At 37.4% G+C, this 27717-nt stretch overlaps 1 protein-coding gene across 2 annotated transcripts in view; it reads right to left on the reverse strand.

Moving 5' to 3' along the window:
- The window catches only part of LOC149225676 (ATP-dependent Clp protease adapter protein CLPS2, chloroplastic-like), a 133692-nt gene extending 120131 nt beyond the window's left edge, over positions 1-13561 (reverse strand). The window contains exons 1-4 of one of the 2 annotated variants that reach the window (XM_089377262.1): positions 12994-13561; positions 10019-10117; positions 8685-8794; positions 8467-8562 (exon numbers count right to left, since the gene is read on the reverse strand). In XM_089377262.1, coding sequence (XP_089233388.1) covers positions 8482-8562; positions 8685-8794; positions 10019-10117; positions 12994-13309 — 606 coding nt within the window. In that variant the 5' untranslated portion in view covers positions 13310-13561 and the 3' untranslated portion in view covers positions 8467-8481. Of the gene's footprint in view, positions 1-8466; positions 8563-8684; positions 8795-10018; positions 10118-12993 lie in introns of those variants that run through there. The other variant, XM_089377261.1, reaches the window with a different exon arrangement.
- Positions 13562-27717: the final 14156 nt, after the last annotated feature.

A 27717-nucleotide genomic window follows, 5' to 3' on the forward strand; every position in this document is an offset into this window, starting at 1 on the left:
AACAAAACCCAAAACTGTCACAAGAACAAAACCCCAAAACTCATCCAATTCTCTCCTTCGCTTAGGCTTCTAGGGTTGTGACTATCTCAGGATACTCGGCGTCTTTTGCTTGTCTTCACCTGAGGAACAGATTCCTTGATTGGATGCCATACGAGGTCTCACATCATTTTCATTTATATGATCTTGAGTGGCAACATCTAGCCCTCTCTTGGTGTTAATTTTAGGTAACAATGGTATGTTCTATGCTTTAGAGCAATTTTACTAATTTCTTTATTAGCCCAGTATCAATATTCAGATTAGCAATCACATCAACAGGACAATAAAATGCAGATAGAACATAAACATAAATAGTAGAAGACAAGCTAAGACAAGAGGACACAAGATGTGCCACCAGCCAAGGACAAACCCTAATGTGGGGAAACCCTTGATCAAATCTTCTTTTAGTCTTCAATAGTTCAGCAAAGAGAGAGTACAATTTACAAATCTGATCATTTATAACAACAACAAAAGAGCCTTAACTAGAAAAGTCAACACTGGTCAACAAGGCAAATTTGACCCTCAACAAATCAGTTAACTTCAGCCTCCAAACAGCAAGATAAAATAATCAAATTCAACCTAGTCAAAGTTTGGTCAAACAGCCCACTAGCAGTCAACCCTAGCTGTAGTCAACGCTGGTCAACAGTCAACGTTTAGCCTTGATTTTTGTGCCCAGAAATGCAGCCTACCCAAACAGAGATATCCCTCACAAAAGCGTAGTCAAAGGAGGTCAACACATGCTGGTCAACGCTTGGTCAAACTATCAAGAAATTCGGTCTCCTGAAATTTCGGCCTCCTGAAATTTCACACTCCTGAAATTTCGGCCTCCTGATATTTCGCTCTCCTGAAATTTCGGCCTCCTGAAATTTCAGCCACCTGATATTTTGCTCTCCTGAAATTTCAGCCTCCTAAATTTTCTCTCCTGAAATTTCGGACGTGTGGAGAGAGAGGCCCAGAAATCCGTACCCAATCAATGAGGAGAGAGAGAGAGAAGTGTGAAGATGAGTATGTCCAAATGAGGCTAAGTCACCTTCTATTTATATGCAACGTTGAGGATGAATAGACGTCACTGTTGGGCTTCTGAGCTGACATAAGTTTGCTGACCGACCTTGACAATTTGACCATAATCAAAATAAATTCATAACTTCATTTTTACATGTCAAAATCGGATGATCTCTAGATCAATCCTACACCTCTCGGAGAGAGGAATCCAAGAAAAATATCAACTGTCATAAATAAGATGACCCGTGTGGATTTTGGCCCTAGTTGCCAATTTTAACACTCCCTCTCAACTAGGGAGAACTCCATCTGCTAATCCATCTGCCAATTTGTACTATCTCTGCCGTCAATGCATTGCTCTACGCTGATTTGCTCTGCTCTGCTGAACTATGAAGAAGAAGAAGTGATCGAGTATGTATCATACTATTCTCTACTGACCAGAAGTCAGTCCTAATCAAAAGAGAGTGTCGCATACCACTCTTACTCCCGAAGTCAATTCCAATCAAAAGAGTGTCTCATACCACTCTTACTGACCCGAAGTCAGTTCCAATTGATCCCAAATCAATATCTGTAATCCTAACATAGGGAGTACGATAGTACACGATGTGTCCATCGGTAGTACTATGGTCCCTATCCTCATTTCCCTACTCATTGGCCAGATGAGAGGTACTTCCCATGAGTCCCAGACTGCATGGGTAGGATGTCACAGTAGGAGAAGGATGAACCACTCGTCTTGCCTACATGCCGCCAAGGGGTATCACAAGGGAAGGATGAACAACTCACCCTATACACAGCAAACCACTAGGGGAAGGCTGAACCACTCCCCCTATGGTTGCTCATCGCTCCAAGAAGTACCCTAAGTCCCCCGGAGCTCCCAGAGTTCAATGTCCATCTCATAGAGGACCCTCACAAGAAGGTCTCTCCACGACTCCAAGCTGTTCTCGAAAGGCTAAGAATTTGACCTTCCCTAGGGGCATTGTCAGAATATCGGCGACCTGCTCATCAGTCCTAATGTGATGGAGCCTTATTGCTCCTAGTTGTACCATATCCTGGATAAAGTGGTACCTGATATTTATATGCTTGGAGCAATCATGAAACACGAGATTCTCTGATAATCGAATCCCACTCTGGTTGTCGCAGAAAATCACGGTGGTATCCAGCACATGTCCAAACAGCTCACTGAAGAGCTTCCTCAACCAAACAGCTTCACAGGAGGCCATACTAGCAGCTATGTATTCGGCCTCAGCAGTGCTCAAGGCAATTGATTTCTGCTTCCTGCTCATCCAGGATATTGAAGCAAAACCCAAAGAAAAACAACATCCAGAAGTGCTCTTGCGATCCACCACACTGTCAGCCCAATCAGCATCAAAATAACCATGCAGCCTCACATTTCCGGCAGTGTATCTCAGCCCATGAGTGATTGTGCCCCAAAGATATCTCAAAAGATTCTTGGCGGCAATCCAATGTATATGATGAGGCTCAACCATGTATTGGCTCAATGTGTTAACTACAAAACATACGTCCGGACGGGAGTTCACCAAGAACATTAGTGCTCCTATTAGTTGACGATACTCAAAAGAATTTCCCAATTCAGGTCAGCAGCACTACCACATAACTTCTTAAAGTTAAGTTCCATCAGAGTAGTCACGGGCTTGCAATCCACCATTCCAAATCTTTCCAATATCTTCACAACATATTTTCCTTGAGAGAGGAAAATTTCACCTGGCTTTTGCCAGACCTCCAACCATAGGAAATAGTGCATCGGTCCTAGGTCCTTCATCTCAAATTTAGAAGCCAACTCCCTCTTACATTTGTGTATGAGAAGGTCTGCACCTGTCAAAAAGAGGTCGTCCACATAAAGTACCAGAATGAGAGGTTTATCATTTTCAACTTTAAAGTAAAGGTTCGGATCGACTTCACTTCTAGTGAATCCCAACTTCAGATAGCTATCGATCCTCTCATACCAAGCCTAGGGTGCTTGCTTCAATCCATAGAGAGTTTTCTTCAACCTGCATACATGAGATTCCCGATCATGAACTTCAAACCCCTCGGGTTTTTCCACACTAACTTCCTCTTTGATTGAACCATGCAAGAAGGCAGTCTTGACATCCATCTGATGTAGGTTACATCCTTGCGAGGCAGCAAGGGCTATGATCGAGCGGATGGTGGTGTATCAAGCAACAGGTTGCAAATATCTCATCGTAATGTACACCTTCCTTTTGAGAGAAGCCTTGAGCAATAAAGCGAGCCTTGAACTTTTATGCACTTCCATCAGCTCCATGCTTGATTTTGTAGAGCCACTTAGAGGTGACAACCGATTTGTCCTGGGGTCTAGGGACCACATCCCAGACATCATTCTTCATAATTGACTCGTATTTTTTATTCATAGCATCCTTACATACTTGATGCTTCACAGCTTGTTCGGATGATGAAGGCTCATTTTGAATGATAATGCTCATGGCGGTCAAATATCCTTGATACCTATTCGGCTTATTGCTTCCACGGAAAGTCCCCCTTGGTGCAATGTGTCTCTCGGCATCCTCGAGAGTCTCCCTAAGCCATGAGGGTCTCCTTTTGGAGGAGGAGGGCTCATGAGGAGGAGGATCAATAGGATCCATAGGTTCATCAACATCAGGCATCGTTTTGTCCTCTTTTTCACCCTGATTTCCAATGTCAGCTCCTTTGTCCTTCCTTAAGATGGGAAGATTGTTGATCTTCCTAAGGGCCATATCTTCGTCGAAGGTGACATCATGACTTACCTCAACTTCCTTTTGACCAGCCACATAAATTTTGTATCCCTTAGAATTTTCACTATAGCCCACAAAGATTCTTTTCTTCCCAAATGCACCCAATTTGCTTCTTTTCTCTTTCGGCACATGAAAATATACGGGACTTCCAAAAATTCTAAAATGAGAGACATCGGGTTTCTTACCAGTGAACATTTCTTCAGGAGTCTTGGAGTCCAATGCTTGATGGGCATCCATTTTGAACATACACAGCGGTATTTGCAGCTTCAGCCCATAGGAACTTCGGAAGGCCTTGATCATGAAGCATGGCACGAACAGCTTCTACAATAGAATGATTCTTCCTTTCATCCACACCATTCTGCTCGGGAGTGTATGGCGTTGTAGTCTCCCTCTTAATGCCCGCTTCTCTGCAATAATCTTGGAATTCATTGAATTCGTACTCGGTCCCATTATCAATCCTCAATATCTTGATTTTCTTCTCGAATTGGTTTTGGATCAAGGCTTTGAAGTGTCGGAACAAGGTGAGCACTTCATCCTTCTTCTTCAAGAAGTAGATGCAAGTCTTGTGAGAATAAACATCTGTAAAGGTTTGATAATATAAGTATCCTCCCAAAGAGTTTACGGGCATCATACTAGATATGTCGGAGTGGATCAATTGCAATATATTTGTGGTCTTGCTATTACTTGAGGGGAATGGTCCCCTTGTAAGTTTTCCTTCGACACATCCCGGACATATACCTTGATGCTCTACTTTGAACTCGGGCATACTTGTCACCATCTGTCTCACATCAGGAAGGGCCTTATAATGAAGATGGGCAAACCTTCGGTGCCATAGTTCAGATTGTAGAGATGTGTCGCGTGACATGGCTCCGAATGGACTTCCTCCAACTTGATACAAAGTGTCCACCCTAAACCCAAGAGTAAAAGCATCTTTAAAATTTCTTCATACCTAGAGTGCTTTGATTTCTTGGAGGGTCCACCATTTCCTTGATGTTCTGCATTCCTTTTTCCTTTTCCATTTGACCTGCCATTCCTTTGATTGTTGTTGTTGAAGTTTCCCCTGGAGTTGTTATGATAGTCATCATCTCGAGGTGTATCCCTTCTATTAGGACATTCCCTTGCATAGTGGCCAAACCTATTGCAAACAAAGCATCTTCCCTTCCTTCCATTTTTGAATCCCGGTCTTCCTTGACTTTGCTTCTTTGAACCTACATTGTTGTTCCTCTTGGCATGAGCTGAGAATGCAGTGGGGTTGCTTCTATTACAAGGCATTTCTTGCTCCACCATTCTTGTTTCTTCTTGAATGCATCTCGACATCAATTCTTCAAACCCTCGAATTCGATCATTGTTGAGTACGGTGGTTCTAAATATATACCATTCGGGTGGGAGTCCTCCAATGGTGGTGAGAGTAAGTTCCCTATCAAGAATGACTTCTCCAATCGAGAGTAGATCATTCTTGATCTCAGTAATCCTCAAGAAATAGGATTGAATATCCTCGTCCTTGCCCTTCTTAACATCCTTCAACTTATTCTTGAGAAATAGAATTTGATTAACATTATTAAACTTGAACATGCTGACCAACCTGTTGTAGATCTCCTTGGAGGTCTTAAATTCGAAGATGTAGGCCACCAGATGCTTGTCAATGGAATCCCTGATATTCTTCTTTGCTTTGATTTCAGCCCTATTGTACTTGGTCTTCACAGTAGCTGGTGCATTTGAAGGAGGTTCAGGTATTTTACCCTGCACATAGTCCATCACTTCTTTTTCTTCCAAGGTCAAATCAATAGACATCTTCCATCCATGATAGTCAAATTTATCATGGAGTTTGTCTTCAGTTGGGAAGTAGGATGAGGAACCCATTGAACCTTTTGTCCTTGTCCAACTGTCTTTGGTGATTTCTCTTTCACTCTTGCTTAGGCTTTGTCTTCACCTCAGCTCCGATACCATGTTAATTTTAGACAACAATAGTATGTTCTATGCTTTAGAGCAATTTTACTTCAATTTCTTTATTAGCCCAGTATCAATATTCAGATTAGCAATCACATCACATGATAGTAAAATGCGGATAGAACATAAACATAAACAGTAGAAGACAAGCCAAGACAAGAGGACACAAGATGTGGCACCAGCCAAGGACAAACCCCAATGTGGGGAAACCCTTAATCAAATCTTCTTTTAGTCTTCAATAGTTCAACAGAGAGAGATAGTACAATTTACAAATCTGATCATTTATAACAGTAACAAAAGATCCCTAACCAGAAAAGTCAACGCTGGTCAATAGGGTAGATTTGACCCTCAACAAATTGGTCAACTTCAGCCTCCAAACAGCAAGATAAAACAACCCTCAAAATAGTCAAATTCAGTCCAATCAAAGTCTGGTCAAACAGCGCACCTGTAGTCAGCCCTAGCTGCAGTCAACGCTGGTCAACAGTCAACGTTTAGCCTTGATTTTTGTGCCCATAAATGCAGCCTACCCAAACAGAGATATCCCTCACAAAAGCGCAGTCAAAGGAGGTCAACGCATGCTGGTCAACGCTTGGTCAAACTATCAAGAAATTCGATCTCCTAAAATTTCGGCCTCCTGAAATTTCGACCTCCTCATATTTCGCTCTACTGAAGTTTCGACCTCTTGAATTTTCGCTCTCCTGAAATTTCGGACGTGTGGAGAGAGAGGCCCAAAAATCCGTACCCAATCAATGAGGAAAGAGAGAGAGGTGTGAAGATGAATATGTCCAAATGAGGCTAAGTCACCTTCTATTTATATGCAACGTTGAGGATGAATAGACGTGACTGTTGGGCTTCTGAGCCTACATAAGTTTGTTGACCGACCTTGACAATTTGACCATACTCAAAATAAATTCATAACTTCATTTTTACATGTCAAAGTCGGATGATCTCTAGATCAATCCTACACCTCTCGGAGAGAGGAATCCAAGAAAAATATCAGTTGTCATAAATAAGATGACCCATGTGGAGTTTGGCCCTAGTTGCCAATTTTAACACTTAGGCCTCCATAAAGTCAAGCCGACCTTATTCTTTGTGCCACTTTGCCCACACATATAAATACAAATTATTTTTTCTCATTTAGCAATGCTTCTCTTGGGTTTCTTTGTAGCCCCTTACTCCACTAAGGGAGCCACACATTCTCCAAGGATCAAATCAACAAAACCATGCATGGTTTCACACCCACAAGCTTGGGCACAAAACCCACCTCTTGGGTTCTTAGCCCACAAAGCCTTTTTGTGGTGCCAATTCCTCCACAACCCTGTACCCTAGGGTACCTCCCAAGCTACAAATCTCAACACTTTGTTCATGTACTCTTTGTTCAGAGATGGATTGCACTTGGTGCTATTTGGTTATATGCACTAGCTGTATGATTGAATTCGTATCATCATCATGTAAAATTGTAAATGTTTAGTTTCTAAATTCGAAAGAGATTGAATCTGTCTATATTTCACTTTTGTATGTGTAATAATTCACTAATTTGTTATATATATATATATATATATATATATACACACACACATACAATGTCATGTTTCTGAAGTTGTTGTGCTCCATGTCGAACACTTGTATTTCCATGTCCTCCATGTCTTGTGTCATCGTGTCAGATGACTTAGGTTTTAAGGTGATATTGACATAGACAAGGCTTTAATTCCAAATTATTGCGATAATGACTGAAATTATTGTGATAATTTCAAAACCTCAAATTATCACGATATATACAAGCAATAATATCACCATGTCTAATTTGGCGGTACTATCGCAATATGTGTAAGATTGGCTAAGAGTCTTGAATAATAATTGAGTTAAGATACTAGATAGACTATATACGATATTGTTAAGTGTTGGGAATGTTAAAAAATGATGTTCATCCTCAACCACCTTTATATCATAAATTTCACAAATTCATCGATCCTCCCACAAAATACGAAGAGAATAGAAAAGCAAGGAAAAGAGAAAAAATTGACAACTATGGTTCGATTCTCCACTTGAGTCCTTGATTGGAGAACTATCAGGGTTCAGGATTCAGTGTCGACTTTGATTATTTTTTGTTTAATTGGCATCCTCCACATCATATATATTAGTGTTTTCTCCATATTTATGATGTGCCAATGAGTTCATCTGAAGTTATTGTTGCTTTATATCATTAAAATTTTGAAAAAAAAAAAACATATTTTGTATTTTTTAATGTTTGTCATGGTTTGCTGATGTTTCAGAGAAAATGTTTTCTAGATTCTCACTGATTTTTTGCCAATGCTGATGTTATCAACACTGACAAGCAATGCCTAAAAATGTATGAAGGATACATGTCAAATTTAATAACCCTGTTCTTAGGTTAAGAGAGCTTAATTCCATCCTGTCCTCACCTCCACCCTTCACAGGGTGCTTGTATTAACATAGCCATGTGCATGAAGTCACAGACTTAAAATACAAGGCCTAACAGGACATCTACACCTAAAAGGCAATGCCATTGCAAAATTAACGACTTCCAACAAAATACTCTATGTTTGCATAGAGGTACTGCATGCCAGAGCCCATCATTAAATTGACAGTTTGACCCCTGTGCTCGCCTTATCTGGCAATTCAATCCATTAAAAGTTCTTAACTTATGACAGTTATTGCTTCTACATTTATTTATCCTGCTCTATTGATTGGCTATTTAGTTAGTCCCTCTTCTGTTTTACATTTTTTTCTTTTAATAGAACAGGAGTAAGAGATGCTTTCCCACTCTGACTCTCTTGTATATATGCTGGTTGTACTTTTCAGTCCCATTGACCTACATTTGTGGTCATTAGTTGGACAATAATAAAATAACCATTTCTTATCAACAATGAACATGCAATTTGAGAAGCTAGTAATCACAAGACAATCTCTTAAACACGGTCAAGTCTCAATTACCTTCACAGTAACTGTTACAAGGCCAGCTCCTGTTTGTCTTGATTCATGGAAGCACTTCCTTGCTTCCTCGGGAGTAACTGATGGTACCACTTTAGGCAAAACTGCTGCCACTGCACAAAGGCATAAAATTGGAATTCAGTTCCAAAAGGGAGACATTACAAAGAATTTGACTCAATTAACGAACAACAAAACCATTCTCTACAGGAAATAAATGTTAGTCAACAATATTGGTATATTGGAATAGCAAACTAAGGATATTAACATTTTTCTATATCCTATGGTTTTCTATTTTACCAATACTAAATAGTAATTGAAAGGCAACATTTATCCTTGGCAATTATTTGGGGAAAAACACACTTATTATATATAACAGTTCAAGTAATCTATTTTATGCAAAACACTTGGTTTGATTATGACAGGAATCTTTCAAATCTCCACGTACACAATCTTCTAAAAGGCCAAAACTATAAATTTGTTGATCATGAGAGTAGTCATACACTCTCCTAAGCCATGACAGAAAAGCGTTGACTAACACCAATTCTTGGATCAATTTTAAACAGCATAAAGTAAGACTGGATCCTCAAGGCATGCCAAGGTATATTTAACTCTGTTTACAAGAGATATTTTAAGGATACGAGCCAATATTGCAAAAACTTTGTACTGCAGTAACTCGTCAAGGGTCTAAAAAGTAAATTCAGGCGCTAAAAAACACCAAGCAATTAAAAAAAAAAAATTCTTAATCTGCAATTCTGCTAACATTGATTCAAAAAGATGAAAACTTTAAAGACAGTACAATTGGCAAGGATACCATGACCCTTGCACAGAGGAATGCTGCACAAAATTATACATCTTCTTTGGAGAGTTTCAACAAATGAAATTGCTAAAGAATAAAAAATGAACATAACCAGGACAAGGAAATCATATGCTTGCCCTCTGCAGTAGTCAATTATCATGAAGGGAGTTACTTGTCTGGTGTAAAGACTTCCGAGACTTGCCACAAATACAGCATGTCTAGGGCTAGAAAGTTTTTATGTAAATCCCTATGATCTTTAAGAATGGAATTGATTCATTGGCTACTTGCACATGCATGAAACAAGGTGTCTTTCAGCTTTTGTGATTTCTCATTACAAACACCATCTACCATCTTCGTTTTACTTCATGTACTAGAAAAACAGTTAAATTAAATTTCAACATACATACACATCGCAGCCCACGAGACAAACTATGCAATCATAAATGAATCATCTTTGTTCACTTTGAATCTCTTCAGTCACTTTTCTTACAGACAACCAGGAAATCCATTTAAAATTATCCGGCTAATTCATTTAAATTACCTTGAGATTCAGTATGTCGCTCGTGGTCAAGTAAAAGAACCTTGTACCTATCACCACCTCCGGTACCTCGTTTTTCCCTTACTTTACCAATTTCTCCACCTGTAAGAATTGCAGGATATTAGTAACTTCTATGACACTATTCGACAATTCATAAAGCATCCTCAAAGGGGCCATTGTTGTTATCGAAGTCTGAACTTATCAACTCTAACAAAAGGAAAATAAGAAAAACAGCAATAACAAGAAGCATGCACCATATTCGCTGCCTTACAAGGCTAAAGATAACTCCAAATGCATAAATCAAATCATTGGGCCATGCCATGTTCTGTCTGTATTCATAGGCCTTCCACTGAACAGACGCAAATCCTCTGTTTATGGAATTCGACATCTCTGATAATTAGAACACACTTTAAAAATTGGAATCTACGTCTACAAGTTTTATTCTTCTAGTTCTAGCAAGTATGCTTTCCTTGCATACATCCATTGTGAAGTTATATTTTGCATACAATTAAGCACCATTTCCTGGCAATTATTTGCCATGAATTTATAGTATATACCAGAGTTTGTGCTGTGCGTAAGTTTTCTTTTGTCAAATTTGCCTATAACTTACACTTAGCCTAGTCTATTGATATACACCACATCAGTGGGCCATCTAAGTCACCAGGACTTTTACCTCGTCTCAGATGTGGTAGTTAACCTTTTTTCCCCATTTTGCCAAATTTTTCCAGGGCTTACACTTAGATTCATCAGTTGAGATACGCAACATCTGCGGGCCATCTATGTTGCCACGACTTCCATCTGTTCTTGGATTGTGTAGTTAACTCTGTTGGCTGCATTAGTACAGCAACTTGTCTAAAGGGGGTTTGGAAATTGGGTTTGACTCTTGAGCACTAAAAGTTGCTCTGATTTAATCACTTTACCACAACCCATTTGACATGGTGTGTGTGTGCGATGAGTTACCCATTTGCCCCTTACAAGTTACAACTATTTGATCCAGTCCTCTATGTAGGAACTGCTAGCGGTAATATATCATTATAAGATGACGACACTGAAATTTTGAAAATTATAAGAAACACATGAATTAGTAATATAACATGATATTTAAAAAAAAACAGCTGTGTAATTATGATCATCAGTCAACTAACTGACTGAGCATTATAAATACACAAGATGCTTCACATTCACTGCAATATATTAGTTCTAGAAATAAAGAAGCGTTTGAATGCATGAATTGTTCAACTATCTATAGTATTGCTACATAAACCCTTACATCTGGCTCCCACAGAAAACTTAAAACCCAATCTTTCAATATAAAAATTATAGGGAGCCGAATACATCAGCTACTGTAAATTGCATAATAATGAAATCCGAGAAAGACAATCAACCCTAAACAGAGAAACCATAATTACTTAGCAAAAGTGAGAAGCTGGAAAAAGAAAAGTAGCATCGCAAAAATCAGTACAAACTCACACAACCTACTCAATGAATCGTGATGGTAGACACAATCCAAATCACCCTGAAAGAAAGAACCAGTACAATCTATATAACACAAGCCATAGAAGACAAAAAAACACTTCCTCCTAGACATCACAGCCTATAAACCCATTAGAGAAAAATGTTAATGTATCTGTAATAATAACTCTCTCCAAGATGTTTTGACCCGCAAGAACCAAAACGAACTCTGGAACGAAATCATAAAACCCCATAGCCCTTAATCAGACCTCTAAGTAAATTAGGATAAACTCACTATCCTACAGGGCGGTAGACACAACCCCAAACCCCCTGGAGTTAGAGAACCTGTACACTCTGTATAGCACTAGCCATACAAGAAGAAAAACCTTCTCCTCACCCTACCCCAGCTTGCAATTCCATCAGAAATAGATACAAAACTATTTGCAATTCTAATTCTCTACAAAGCATTTTATCCAACCACAACTTACATGAACTACGAAAATCAATAGCGGGAATTCTCTACTACAGAAACGAAATCTTAAAATCCTGACACGTTAGATCAAATTTCCGATAAATTAGAACAAGCCCATACAACGCGAAACAGAGCAGTGGCGAGAACATCCCAGAAAATCCTGGATAAGAAGAACCTGTACAATCTGGAATCACACAAGCCATGAAAGACAAAAACATTTCCCCTAGACAGCAGAAGGCTATAAACCTATTAAAATCAAAAAGAACTACGAAATTTCAAATTTCTCATTACGACAAGCTCAGACCACCTACAGGACGGGACAGGAAAAGTAGACACAAGCAAAATTCCCTCAGAAGTAAGAACTTGCAATCTGCTCAGTGAAACAACCCCATTAGAACCAAATGAACTAGGAAATTTCAAAGTTGTCATTAAATTACGACAAGCTCACACCATTTAGACAGCCAAACAAAGTGAAAGAATCTATGGCTTGATCTCTGATTCATGATGATATAAAATATTGATGACGCAACAGGAAAAATAGGAAGATGGTAGACAAGCTCAAAATTCCCTCAAACGCAAGAACATGTGCAATCTGAATCAGACAAACCATAAAAAGTGATACAGAAAAACACTTTTTCATTAAATTACCCATTGCCTATTAGGCATAAATACAACAATAATGTAATTAAAATTCTGTCCAAGGTAACATATATATTATATCTGGAATTAAACTGAAACAGGAAAATCCATCACAAAGCTTATCAACCACAGGAAAGATACCTCAGAAATCCAACATCCTTAAACAAGAAATCCCAGAACAAAGCTAGTCCGCTACAGAAACTATACCTTAAAAATACAACATGCTTAATCAACTCTACGATTGAAATTGATTTTCCGTTTTGACTCTTCACGTTCTTTTTCCACAGAATTCTTACGGTAGAGGCAGAGAGAGAAAGAGACCTCTATCTATCTATAATATAGACCAGGTGGGTTTAAAATATAAACACAAACAGAGACAGACATATGTAAATATAAAAAGATACATAGAGTTTACCTTGTTCCGCAGTCATAGGAGAGTCAAATTGAGACTGATCAAATCCAGGGCGCTCAAGAACACCAGCCCCCCCTCCTCCTCCAATACCAGGGCGCTCAAGTACACCAGCCCCACGTTCTCCTGCAAATCTTCCGCTCACATTTCTAACCATAAAATTTCCTGTAAATTTCTCATGTTTACGCTGCGTCCGAGGAGAGAAGGAAATGAAAGATAAGCGGCTGGGTACGTGACCAACATTTGAGACCTGGGGAGTCTTGGCATTTGTGGGGATTAATGGCGTCATACCCAACTGTGTGAGGTGAACAGAAGTGGCCATTTCTGTTGATGAGTGTCTCAAGGTCCTCAGAGCACCCAAGAGCTTATAGTTGATAAAGTACTGTTATCTTCAGAGTGCTTTTGAGAAAACTTGATGCCCTCAGATGGTAGGTGGTAGGCAATGTGTTTGACAATATGTGCAGAGAAGGTGGTTGGATTGAAATGCTACAGGAATGGTTATTAATACACTGGAACTCGTTCCAGAAACGTCTCGACAACAGTTCATGTGTGTAATGCTTAAATAGCTCGGGAAGTTATCGCTTCATTGCCATTTTATCTTAATTAAAAGGAAATTTTATCAAGAATGGGTATTGCCACGTGGTAACATGAAATCCTTAGCTTCAGTTTTCGTTATGGTTTTCTTTAATATATTATGTGTTATGGCAACAAAGTCAGCGCTTTGTTTTCGTTATGGTTTTCTTTAATATATAATATGTTAGCACATTTAGCACAACAAAGTCAGCTCTGTGTGACTTTGAGAAACATGATTTATAATTAGAATGCGGTGTATTCAAAAATATCATGGAAAGTTATCAGAACATGTTAGTGTTAGTTTTTTAGAATTGTTTTTTAGCGAGGGGATTATTGGAAGGTTGGATAAGTTCATCATCAATTTGAATTGGAAAAGCACTGAATTGCAAAGAGCAAAAAACAGGGAACTAATAGTCTCATAGCCTATTTTTAGTCTCGTGAACCTTGAAATATCATTTCATTTCATTTCACTAGTTAGATGTACATTTAAAATATCATTTCATTTCATTTCACTAGTTAGATGTACATTTATAACTAGTTAGATGTACTGAAAAACATTATGTTTACATTTTATTTTTATTTTTTGTTTTTTTAATATTTAGAAGAATTAGTAATTAGGTTGGTCTTGTATTAGTTTGATATTTGACAAAGGTTGATATTTTAATTATTATCACTATAATTTTTAGATATTTATATTTGTTTTTTTAAGCAGAATCAATGAATAAATAAATAATTTTAATGATGTCCATTAAGTTGAACAACTTAAGAAACCAAGAAAATAACAATTTTAACTCATTTTCATATTCTTTTCTATGTATGAGTATTGACTAGAAAGCTAGCAATCTGATTGATCTATCTTATTTTCCTCAAATAGATGGTGCATGTTGTCAATTTTTAGATTGTTTTCATAGTGATTACAGAGATATTCATAGGCTGCACACTCCATGACAAAGTGTCATTCCGTTTCCACTACACATTTATCGCAGAAAATGCAAGTTCTCTCTTCCAAACTTCTCTAAGAATTCAAAATTTTAATTTTCAAACCTTCTCACACATAACACTTCATTTTAATAATATAAACAATTAAACTATCCAAAACTTATTAAAATTTATGTTTTAAATTAATAAAAAATAAAATTTAAATATGAAATTTATGTTTTAAAATAAAAAATAAATTTTAAAAAATTTATTAATAAAAAAATATAATTTAAATACTCATTCATATTTATTAGTATATCATTTTTAACCTAATTTGTAACATTTTCAACCAAGAATATTGTGCAATTAATACATTTACAATTTCATATTCCAAACAATTTTGGAATTTTGTAAGACTTTCCGAACCAAACAAAATTTTCAAATTTTCCCCAAGATTCCAAACCAAACCTAAAACATAATCGGGTAAGAGGAAAGTATATACGTTGGTCTGACAAGGAATGACTTGTGAGGGGAAGAAAGCGATACTAAGTTTGTATATTGTTTGCTTAGTGGGCATTCTTAGCATACCATGGTTTGTTAGGCAGAAAAAAGACATTCTTTAGTTTGTGAGGGAGAAGATAGTAATATTTTTAGTTTGTATATTGTTTGTTTAGTGGGTAATTTTATTCTCTTTTGCACATTTTATGATGTTTTCTTGGCCATGTTTTCTTGTCTTTTTTATTCTTTTTTTTTCACATTTTATGATGAAGTTTAGAATTTTTTTTACATTTTATGATGGAGTGGAGTTTAGAATAAATGTGTATAAGTTTGAAATTTAATATTAAAATAAGAATGCGTATATGAAATAAAATAAAATAAAATAATATGATTTTTATGTTATTAATCATAATGTGTATATGTTTTTTTTAAACAACAAAATTTATCATAATTTAATTGGTAATTAACATGGAAGAGAATAATCATTGATTATTATTATGAATGTGAATTATTTTATTATTATTATTTTAAGAAAATCAAGTCCCTTAAATCGGGTGGTAGTCGATAAGGGGTAGACTTTGACTTTTACTTTTGAGAGATACATTTGACCTTGGCCATGAATTTGTGTCGCCATATTCACGAAGATGCATATCTTAATCAATAAAGGCAATTTTAGATTTACCTCAAGACCAAAAAGCAATTTGAGTATTCACAAGAGAGCTAGTTTCCACCATATAAATGTGTGTTTTAAACTTTATTTTTTATTCAAATTTATCAAATTTATTTATGATAATTTAAAATTAAGTTAATTATTACTTAAAAATTTAAAAATATCTTATATATTTTAAAAATATATAATGAAAAAATAATAGTAATTTGGAACTAAATATTAACATGGGAACATTCCAATTTAATGGTAATGTGTTGTGATAATATATACGTAATAACAAGAAGTTAGTTGTAAACTAGGTTTATTTTGAGTGGTGGGGAGAAATAATTAGTATCCTCCACAAGGAGTTTTAATTCTCACCAGTGATATGTCAATGTCAAAATCAATTGAAAATGTTATTGTAAAAATTTAGAAAGTTAGTCGATGAAATCAACATTAATAATAATAATAATAATTACAATAAGATAATAATAATAATTACAATAAGCATTTGCCCCTTAAATTAATTTTGAATTATCTATAAATTTGAGTTAATAACAATATGATACCAGAGCTAATAACAATAAAAAGAAAAAATTATATTTCAAATTATTTTTGTGATAGAAGAATAACTTTAACTTTCAAGTACAACAAGAACCTATTCTGTTACAGGAGGATTTGGAGGACCTCAAAGCAGAGATAGACACTAAGGAGCTCATCAAGGTTAAGGATTTTTGGGATCAAAGCAATAGTTCAGGGAAATGGAGAAACTGGAGGAAATTTGATCTCAAAAATGACAGTCCCCTAAAAACTAAGGCCGAAAGACTGATGAAAATGTTAGAACAAAGGAAAATTCTAGTTTCAAGGGGGCATGACCAGCTGAGATGGGGCAACAATAATGAGGGGACCTTTAATCTCAAGGAAGCTAAACTCATAATCCTTGAACTAGATTCCCATGCTCCAAACAGGATTTGGCAAAACCTATGGAAGCATCAGGGTTGGATGAAAATTAAAGTTTTTTGTGGCTGGTGTTGCACAGGAAAATCCTGACCTCGGATAACATTAGGAAGAGGGATGTCCTGAGGCCTTCTAGATGCCAGCTCTGTGAAGCTCAAGAGGAGACAATGGAGCACCTTCTCAACAATTGCATTTTCACTTCCAGATTATGGGATTCTTACGCCTCTATCTTCCAACAATCTGACAGAGACATTGGAAGTCTTTTCAATACCCTCACCAAATGGAGAAGGAACTTTTCGGATAATGAAGTTTTGAGTTCAGCTTGGGCACTTACACCAAGCTTCATTATTTGGAATGTCTGGAAAGAAAGGAACAATAGAATCTTCAAGAATGTTAAGAAATCTTCCCAGTGTCTCTATGATCTGATCCTAAAATAGATTAAGGAAACGGTTGGCACTATAGTTCGAAATCTCCCTACGAATCCCCCTTCTGCTACAGATTGGAGGATTCTCTGTAAGCTAGAGTTTCAGGGACTCGTTCCTCAGGGCTTAGTCAGGAAATTTTTAATTTTGGATCCTGAGCTAGATTTTTGGCATCCTCCCCCTAAGGGCTTCCTAAAATTCAACATTGACGGTGCTTCTAAAGGTAATCCGGGCAAGGCCGACCATGGAGGGGTGTTAAGGGATGATAATGGAAGTATTATGTTTATCTTCCATGGTCACTTAGGAAATGCCACCAACAACATGGCAGAGCTAATGGCCATGGAACAATGTCTTGAGTTCCTGGTTCAGGAAAATCGCCAAAATACAATCCTTGAAGCTGATTCTGGGTTAATCATTAACTCGGTCAAGAGAATAAGCTGTGGAATGAAACCCGAAAAAGCCTCAAAAAACTAGAGGCTAATCCAAGTCTTTCAACGGATTCACAGTCACCTACAAAGCCTAAGAACAGTCAGTTTTGCACATGTCCGAAGAAAGGCCAATAAACTAGCAAATTTGCTTGCCAATCAAGGAGTGATCTGCACAGATAATAGGGTGGCGATGAACTGGCAAGAGCTCCCTCTAAACAGATTAAAAATGGAGTTTCAAAACCAAGCAGATGAAGATAAGACAGTGTTCCTTAAAAGAGCCATGGAGGTGGGTACAGCTAACTAGCAGTTGTTCGTTTAGAGGTTTTCTCACAATTGGGTCTGTTAAGAGCGAATTGCAATGGTCAACCGGCAAATCCTAGGCTAATTTGTTCACTGAAGTCTCTAGTTGCAACAGTGAGGACGAACGGGTTTCATGGATAACAGGAAGGATGGCGGCGACATCAATACACATCGGGTCAAGGAGGGTCGACGTTGCGAATGGTCGGGAGCCGGGGACATTCAGAGGCCGTGAAACCAGAGATCTTTCTGTTTGGCTCACTTTACCGCGACCTGAGCGGTTTTCAGGTGATCGCGGCCCTCACAAGTGGGAAGCAGTATTTCCTTTTCGCGAGTGATCCCACTCAGTGTGCTCCACGTGGCGGTGGGGTCGGGAGGAATACCGCCCTCATCGCACGCTAATGTCCATGAATGTAGGCGTGTGCGATATCAATCTCCATCGTTGGATCTCACAAAGCAGATCAACGGATAAGATTGATTGTGCAGGTTTGCGGGCCCTTGCGGTAAATGGTGAGCAGCTTATCATAGCGATTTTGACCATAGCTGTTGGATCGAACGGAAAGGTTCAACGGTCGAGATTAAAGAGGCATGTTAGGTTTTGGCGAGAAACGTGTATCCTTGGGGTCAAGAGACAACTGATTCACAGGATAAGAAGTCGGGCGGCTGTGTTACCTTTATATTTTGGCAACTATTTTTTCTTTTAGGGTCCGAGTCCAAACTCTTATATTTTTCTTTTGAGAGGTGTAAGGTTTGGTGGTAGGGAGGGGGGCTTGTGCTTTGAGCCCGGTTTCAAGTTTTGATGGGGTCTCTCCATGGTCAATGAACATGCAAGAATTGATGTATTTTATCTACTTTATTTTACGATTAGTGAATTGGAAGGTCCGACTCTTGCATTAGCAGGATTAACTTTCAAGTAAAAATTGAACTTTCCTTAAAATGAGGATATTTATTTTAAAATAATATTTTATATTTTTATGTATTATTTTTTTTTATATTATTTTTTATAAACATTTTTTCAATAACTAAGTAATTATTTATCTTTTTGATAAGATGCTTTGCACTCTACCATTTTATGACATGTTAATAATGCTACAAAACATGTTTCTTTATTATGATTGATTTTCATCATTAAAAAAGAAACAAAACAAAACAAAATAAAAAAACTCATTGAAAAATATCACAAGAAGAATGTCTTTTACTAAGCTATTAACAACACACTTTATAATGAAGTTGCTACTTTGTATGATACTAATGGCAATCATCATGTTGAAGGTGGTTCTACTAGATGTTACTGTTCAAGTACAAAATGTTAAACGTTTTTTACAATAAAAAGTTAATATGCAATGTCATGATGAAGAAAAAGGTGGGAGGACTTTAGTATCCAATTCCACACAAAGTTTGTTTTAGTTTAAAATAACAATGTGAGAGTCTTTGAGGTAGCAAGACATGAAGAATGATCGTCATCACTTGTTTCAACAATAAAACAATTGGTTGAAAAATATAAATCCCTCTATATTAGGTACAAACTCAATCATAACCGTGTAGAAAACATGGATTGAAAGGTATTAAAGGAAAATTTGAGTTTGACTTAGTAGAATAAAAAAATATTTTGAAACAGATTCTAGTTTTGTTATTTATTATTATGACAAAATGTTGGAGTTGTGAAATTTTCTTAATTGAACTAAGTGGAATTTAATCTTCTATTTACTTGAGATTATTTGTCTTTGGAAATTTAATTATAGCAAATAAAAATTAATTCACTACTACAATCTTCACAAATAAATACATGAACTGAGAAATAATGCACAAACACAAAATATTTGACAATGGTATTTATGGACAAATTGTCCCTGGGAAAACACCAATGTGGGGAAAGCAATCCTATAGATGAGGGTTTATATTATTATTCTTCAACAAAATTGAGAAATATAATCAACTTGTCTCTCACTAGCAAAGCTCAGGAAATTATTTTCTCCATTGGCAAAATCAATCTGGAAACCCAAGCTTCCTTCTGCAACACAAATCAACCTCCTTAGTGCAATTCACACTCCATGCTTGCTACTTGCACTGGCTGAACTGGAAATGCATGTGGCCCTCTTTGGAACTCTCATTGCCTCTGAAAATCAGGTATGACAATGATCTTTGCCTCCTACAAATCTACTAAGCACTTGCACCTCCTCTAACAATTGTCTTTGACAATTGGAAATCAATTTGCACAGTAGCTAATTCGCACAGCCCGGTACAACCTCTCTGCAGAATAATTCAACCTCCCTTCTTCTCTCGGAATGTTGGAATCTTTGTGGAGGGTTTCTCTAGAAATTATATTCCCAATATCTATGTTGAAACCCTGTTGCTAGTGTCTCCCTTTGAGCCTTTGTTATCACTACAAGTCACTATCTCTAAGTGATCTTCAATGCCCCATCACCTTGCTCTTATAATCTCTCATTGAGCAACCAACAACCACAATCCAATAACAATCGATGGGTAAAGATCACATTGACCCCATCAAATGACTTTTCTGGAAGTCTCTAGGGCACAATCGATTTACCTCAATTAATCTGATTTAATTAACCAATTTTCCTAAGTTAGACTTAGGAAAATAATTAATAATTGGTTAATTAATCTAATAGAGGTATTTTCCTTGAAAACTTTTTATGGGTGTTGGAGATAATTATCCTCTTGTGTTCCTTAGCCTATTAGACACCATAGAGACTAGAACACATGTTTATTGTTGCCAAAAACTAACACTTCCTATTAGCGAGGAAGGTGTTCTCCACTGTTGAGAATTTAAGGGCATTTTATTTATTACTAATTCTCTTACTTTATTACTACTTGTGTACATCTTCTTTTATTATCTTAGATCCTTATTATTGTGTGTGTTCAGGACATCAAATAGCAACCAAAATAATAAGACAATGACACAATGTTTAGGCTTTCAAGCCAGAGCTAAAACCTCTCCTCTTGAGAGGAAAACCCTTCAATCTCTTCTTATAGATATTTAGTCGATGAATACCAAGACTCTTTATAAACTCTGACCCAAGATTACCTCCAAGATGCTTGGCACTATCCCCTACACTATTCGGCCTTCAGTCCACAGTCTATTATCTTTATGTCACTGCACTCCTTCAGATTTCGGTCTCCTTATACCTTCGTTGTCTTGACATAGTCCTCGACTTCTATTCTTTGGTTCCCACGGTTCTTCGCTTTACTATGAATAAGTTATGACACATTCTTAAGACACTGTGTTATATTCTTTGCTATACTGATGATGTTGGAATAGACTTCCACCAAGAGATGATAGGTGTATATACAAGCTTCACCAAGGACTATACGATGTGTATCCAGACTTCATCGAGAGTTTTTCTGATATATATATATATAAGAGACAAACTTCACCAAGACTTCTTGAGATATGTATCACTTTCGTTCACTGTGTATTGCGTTACTACTTCTTCGTTGTCTTGTTCAAAGATGATTTGAAGTCTCCTTGGTGTAATGCAATGTCACTTCTTATATATAGAGGTCAGCGTTGGTATATTAGGACGACATGAGTGCCTTAAGCTAGGTCGACGTATCATACAAGGAGATCATTGTCTTTACCTAGCCGACTTGCAAGGGGATAGTGACACTCGTTATTAGAGCATAGATATTTTACAACATGACTTCTATAATACTTATGTTAAGACATAAAATCCTAAATACTTCAAGAAGAAGTCTTTGGCCTATGGTAAACAGATCTTGCTCATGAAACCCATGATGCAAGGAATAATAATAACTTGTTTCTTCTTTTACATAATATTATAATTACAAGTCATAATGAAAACCGAACCTAGTTACATTTTCCTCAACACTCCCTCTTAACTAGGGAGGTATTCATAAAATGGTACAAGGCTATTCAACACCAAATAGATCTCATAAGAAGAGTCAGACTAGTAATCCATCTGTATAAAATCATTATAACCAACATTGTCACATATCAAGGCCTTGACTAACAGCTCTATCTCTTAATAGATCATAGCACAATGTTGGTGAGATCAATGATGGTAGACACCTCCATCACTATCTCTTAAGGTACATACCCACCTGGGTGTTCACTGAGTATGACCTTCTAGGACTATTCTTATCTTGGGTTCCCAAACCTCAAAGAATAGGTCATATTTCCTACTCTCATCTTGGATGCCCTACACATCCTCAAAGAGCATTGGATGCCAGATGATTACCTAATCCTCCGTTCTTTCTTCCCAGGTGAAGACAAGGACGTTGTGTCTATCATGTGTCTAAATTTCCATTCATGGCCTTCACTAAGACTTACAGATATTAGTCCTGGTCTAGTGCATGACACATGAAATGAAAAAACACATCTATCACTCCCTTTTAATCAAGAGTGACTCAATCCAGGCTAACTCTTAATTAGGGATTTGTCAAAACTCCCTCTTAACAAGGGACTCTTATATACATCAACAACTTCTTCTCCGTGGGTCCTTCAGCTGCTTGATCAACTTCTCTCCTTGATGTCATGAAAATTAGTTGAGCTTCTTCCTTGTAGGGCAACAGTCATCGATCACTTTCCTCCTTAGTTCATCATGTCATTCCTTTCTTCATGGAAAGTGACCTTCTTTATATCTGGAACCTTCGTCATATGACTACTTCTTTCTCGTCATGCTTCTTCCATTCATCACATGAATGCTAGTTGTACTTGTAAGTAGCACTGCATGAACTTATCCAGATATTATTCAAGAAATCAAAATATCATTAAATCAAATTGTACCTTACTAGGTGGCTCTTCATCATGACATCTTTATGTAGATATCAACATCATGTATTCATGTTGACACATCTTCCCAAAGATATATGTTGTCAAGGGTTTCTATCTTTTCCAGACTTCCATCAAAGTCTTCATATCTTTTCGGGAGATTTCCTAGTCAACTCTTCTTGGTCTTTGGATGTTGATTGCTTTCATCATGGTTTCATAACTCACGATCTCTTCCTTTCTCACACATTTCATTCTTCGGGGTTTCTAATCAGAGTTCTGTAATCATAGTCATCCACCTCATACTTTATATGAGGACATATTATGTTGATTTCATCTAGTGTGACTTATGTCTTTCTGCATCCTTTCATAGGAGGAGATCATTTTCCCACGATCATGCTTCTTAAGATAGAAGTAACGATCCACATTATCTGCAACCATACGACATGACATTATAAAATTTAAACATAAGTATGCATACCTTATTTTACCATCAGGTCATCTAGGCTCCTTCCAGCAACTTCCTTGATCAAAGTGACTTCAACCCCTTGATCTACTTCTGCTTCTTTTCTTATGTCACCATGACATCATCCATGAATTCCATGAGTTGGGGTTCTTGATGAAACACTTTCTTTCTTTCTAGATTAGTGATTCCTCTGATTAGGATTCTATCAGAGAATCTTAAGGATCTTGTATATCCTCATCTAGCAGATGTTTCCTTTTGACTTGATGTATGATGAGACTTGTCCTGGATGACTTCTTTCTTTCCTTCAATGTGTTATGAAACCAGCTCAAGAAAAGATAGAAAAGATAGATCAACGCCTTAGAATTCAGCCTCTTCGAGGGGGCAACCTCCTTTACATTACATAAATGAACAATTCTTGGATGATTCAAATGACAAAACCTCCTTTCTATATATAGGAGTCTAAGGAGTCACAATATAATCCAGCCGACCTAAAAATAATAATATAAAGCCACAAAAATAATAATAGAGGGATTCTATGGGGCACAGTAGTAACAATATGGGGGCGATAGGGGCACAACAATGTTAATAAGGGGTATAACTACAATAGTATTGGGGTAATCACTAGTATTATAGGGACCCAACATGCCCCTTTCCTTCAAAAAAGTGTTGTCCTCAACGCTTGAGTAGTTCTGGATACTTCTGCATAAAATTCTCATCCTCCCATGTGGAATCTTCAGCGGATAAGTTCTTCCACTTGATAAGATACTCTGAAATTGAACGATTTCGTAGCTGTCGAGTTCTTGTTTCTGTGACTGCTTCCGGTTCCAATATAATTTTTCCTTCCTCATCAATTTCTGGCAATATTGTTTGAACTGGGAGCTTGTCGCCTATAACCTTCTTTAAACATGAAACATGGAAAACTGGGTGCAATCGAGAAGCTGCAGGAAGCTCCAATTTGTATGCCATAGTACCAATCTTTTGCAACACCTTGTACGGACCATAATACTTTGGTGATAATTTATTATCCTTCTTAGCTTGCTTGAGGGACATTTGCTTATATGGTTGTAGCCGTAGGAATACCCAATCACCTACATCAAAACTTCTTTCACTGCAATGTTGATCTGCCTGTTGTTTCATTCTATTCTGTGCCAACACGAGGTTATCCTTTAAGAGTTGGAGGACTTGTTGTTGATGTTCGATGTGATGTTCCACTGCCTGAACCTTAGAATTTTCTCTTAAATATGATGTGATGGATGGTGGTTGATACCCATAAAGTGCCATAAATGGGGTCATTTTTGTTGCTGTATGGAAGGAAGTGTTATACCACCATTCAGCGAGAGGCAACCATTTGACCCATTGTGTCTGTTTATCAGATACAAAGCAACGAAGATATCCTTCCAAACATTTGTTTACTATCTCAGTTTGCCCATCAGATTGAGGATGATAAGATGAGCTATGAGCTAACTGAGTACCAAGACAGGAAAATAATTCTGTCCAAAAATTTCCAGTGAAAATGGGATCTCTGTCACTTACAATAATCTTTGGGTTTCCATGTAGCTTTTGAATTGTTTCCATAAATGCAGTAGAAACTGTACTGGCTTTAAATGGATGTGATAATGCACAAAAGTGTGCATACTTGGTAAGTCTGTCAACTACCACCATGATGACACTTTTTCCCTCAGACTTGGGTAAACCTGTGATAAAATCCATTGAAACCTCCTCCCAACGTTGGCTTGGAATGGGTAAAGGTTGTAATAGACCTGGTGTCTTAATTGTTTCAACTTTATTTTGTTGGCAAACCAAACATTCCGCCACAAACTTTTGAATATCTGATTTAAGGCCATCCCAAAAAAATTCCTTCTTAACCCTGTGGTAAGTTTTTAAAAATCCTGAGTGCCCTCCTAAGGGAGAAGTGTGCAATTCCATAAGAATCTTTTGTTTTAGCTGGGAATTCTTACAGAGGTATAAGCGATCTTTGTACCATAACGAATCATTTTGCCAGCTAAATGTATCAGACGTACTGGAATCTTGTTGTAGCTTTCGAATAAGTGCCCACACTTCTTCGTCATTCTTCCATTCCTCCCTTGCTTCGTTTATCCAATCTGGTTGGATAATAGAAATGGCACACAACAATGCTTCCACATCCTCATCCTTTCTTGAGAGTGCATCTGCCACCACATTTTGCTTTCCTTTTTTGTAGATGATTTCAAAGTCATAACCCAACATCTTTGTGACCCACTTTTGTTGCTCTTCAGAGGATAATCTTTGTTCTAAAAAGTATTTAAGGCTATCATGATCCGTTTTTACCTTGAAGTGTCTTCCCATTAGGTAGGGTCGCCATTTCTTAAGTGCATGGAGTATTGCCAACATTTCCTTCTCATAAATAGCTTTTCTTAAAAACTTTCCCTTGATTGGACGACTTTCAAAAGCAATGGGTCTTTCATCTTGCATTAGAACAGCACCAATTCCATTTCCTGAAGCATCACATTCCACAATAAAGGTTTTTGTGAAGTCTGGTGTAGCTAAGACCGGTGCTTGGCACATTGCCTCTTTAAGATGTTCAAAGGCCTTTGTTGCTTCCGGAGTCCATGAAAATGCATCTTTCTTCAATAATGTTGTTAGAGGTGCTGCTATTCTCCCATAATTCTTAACAAACTTGCGATAATACCCTGTCAACCCAAGAAATCCTCGCAGATGCTTTATGGATGTGGGGATTTTCCATTCCTTAATGGCTTTAATTTTGCTAGGGTCTACCTTAACTCCTTCATGAGATACAATATGACCCAAATATTCCACCTCCTGGACTCCAAAGAAACATTTGGATCTTTTTGCATATAATTGTTTCTCCTCCAATAGTTGTAGCACCCTGTCAACATGTTCAACATGATCCTTCCAAGACTTGCTGTAGATTAGTATATCATCAAAAAATACTAACACAAATTTTCTAAGGAATGGTTTGAAAATTGAATTCATCAAACCTTGAAATGTTGAAGGTGCATTGGTAAGGCCAAAAGGCATGACCAAAAATTCATAATGACCCTCATGAGTTCTAAATGCTGTTTTCGGAATGTCTTCAATCTTCATTCTGATTTGATGATATCCTGAACGAAGATCCAACTTGGTGAAGTAAATTGATCCATGCAATTCATCCAGTAATTCATCAATGACAGGAATGGGGAACTTATCTTTAATAGTGAGCTTGTTGAGCTCCCTATAATCCGAACACATGTGCCATGATCCATCCTTCTTGTGCACCAATACTACTGGAGCAGAGAAAGAACTTTGACTCGGTTGAATTATACCAGCCTCTAGCATTTCTGCAACCATACGTTCAATTTCACTCTTTTGGACATAGGGATATCTGTACGGCCTGATGTTTGGAGGAACACTTCCTGGAATCAGATGAATAGCATGATCATGATCACGCATAGGTGGGAGACCTTTGGGGGTCTCAAATACCTTGGAATGATTGTCCAGGACTTTTTGGAGATCTGGAGAAATAGATGATTCCGATGTGGAAACATCTAGTGAACATAATTGTGCAATTACACCTCTTTGCTCCTTTTTTAGAAGCTTTGTCATACCATTAGAGCTGATTATCTTTCCTGGTTTCCCTGCAATACCCCTTAATTCAACTTCCTTTCCTTCCGCGGAAAATTTGATGAAAAGTTCTTGAAAATTAAAAGCTATTGTACCCAAGGATTGTAGCCATTGGACTCCTAGTACAACATCAGCACCTCCCATTGGAATGGAAAGCATTGGGCTAGTCAATACATATTCTCCCATGGATAGCTTGATATTATGGCACTTTCCAGAGCAATTTATTGTTCCTCCATTTGCAATCATCACTTGACACTCTGGTGCTGGATATAGGAAGCAATTCAATTCTTTTGCTACCCTACAATGAATAAAATTGTGGGTGCTTCCTGAATCAATCAACACTATTACCTTTTTCTTCTTGATTTGTCCTTCTATCTTGATGGTTTGAGGAGTGGTAATTCCCGCCAATGCATTACAAGATATGGTCGGATTTATTTGTTCTTCATCTAGGCTTTGTTCTTGGAGTATATCCTCTTTCTTTGACCTTTCTTGCTCCTTTTCTTCTTCCTCTTCACAATCTATGTAGAATAATTTCTTCTCAGCACACTTATGACCTTTAGTGTATTTGCTATCACAACTGTAACAAAGCCCTTTTGCTCTTTTTTCTTCCAATTGTTGTGGTGTCAACCTTATAGGTTGTGGAAGACTAGGGGCAACAACACTTCCGTCTTTATAGTTGTGAGTGGTATGCTTCCTGGTTGCCATAATTTTGCTTTCCATTTTTCTTGCTAACCTGAATGCCTTCTCTAATGAATCAGGTTCCCAAAGGCGAACATCATGTTGGATATTATCCTTTAAAGACCCTATGAACACATCAATCCTATGCTCTTCTGGAATATCTTTTACCCTTATGTTCAATTTTTGGAACTCCTCAATGTGCTCCATTATTGAACCCTTTTGTTTGAGACTTATCAATTGGCTAAAAAAAGTGTTGCTTTTTGTATCCTCATAATGTGCTATCAATTCTTCCGTAAAAATTGCCCAAGTGATAAATGGTTTACGAGAGCAAAGCCATTGATACCATACAAACTGATTTGGTTCCAAATATAAAGTTGCCATACGTACCTTTTGTGTGTTTTGCACATTATTGAGATCGAAGAATTGCTCCATCTGTAATATCCATGTGGCAGGATCCTTGCCATCAAACTTCCTCATATCGATTTTTGGAATAT

Source organism: Pinus tabuliformis, chromosome J, assembly GCF_031772625.1.
Source record: "Pinus tabuliformis cultivar Carrire ecotype Pingquan chromosome J, CPIR1, whole genome shotgun sequence".
In the NCBI taxonomy this organism is placed as follows: Eukaryota; Viridiplantae; Streptophyta; class Pinopsida; order Pinales; family Pinaceae; genus Pinus; species Pinus tabuliformis.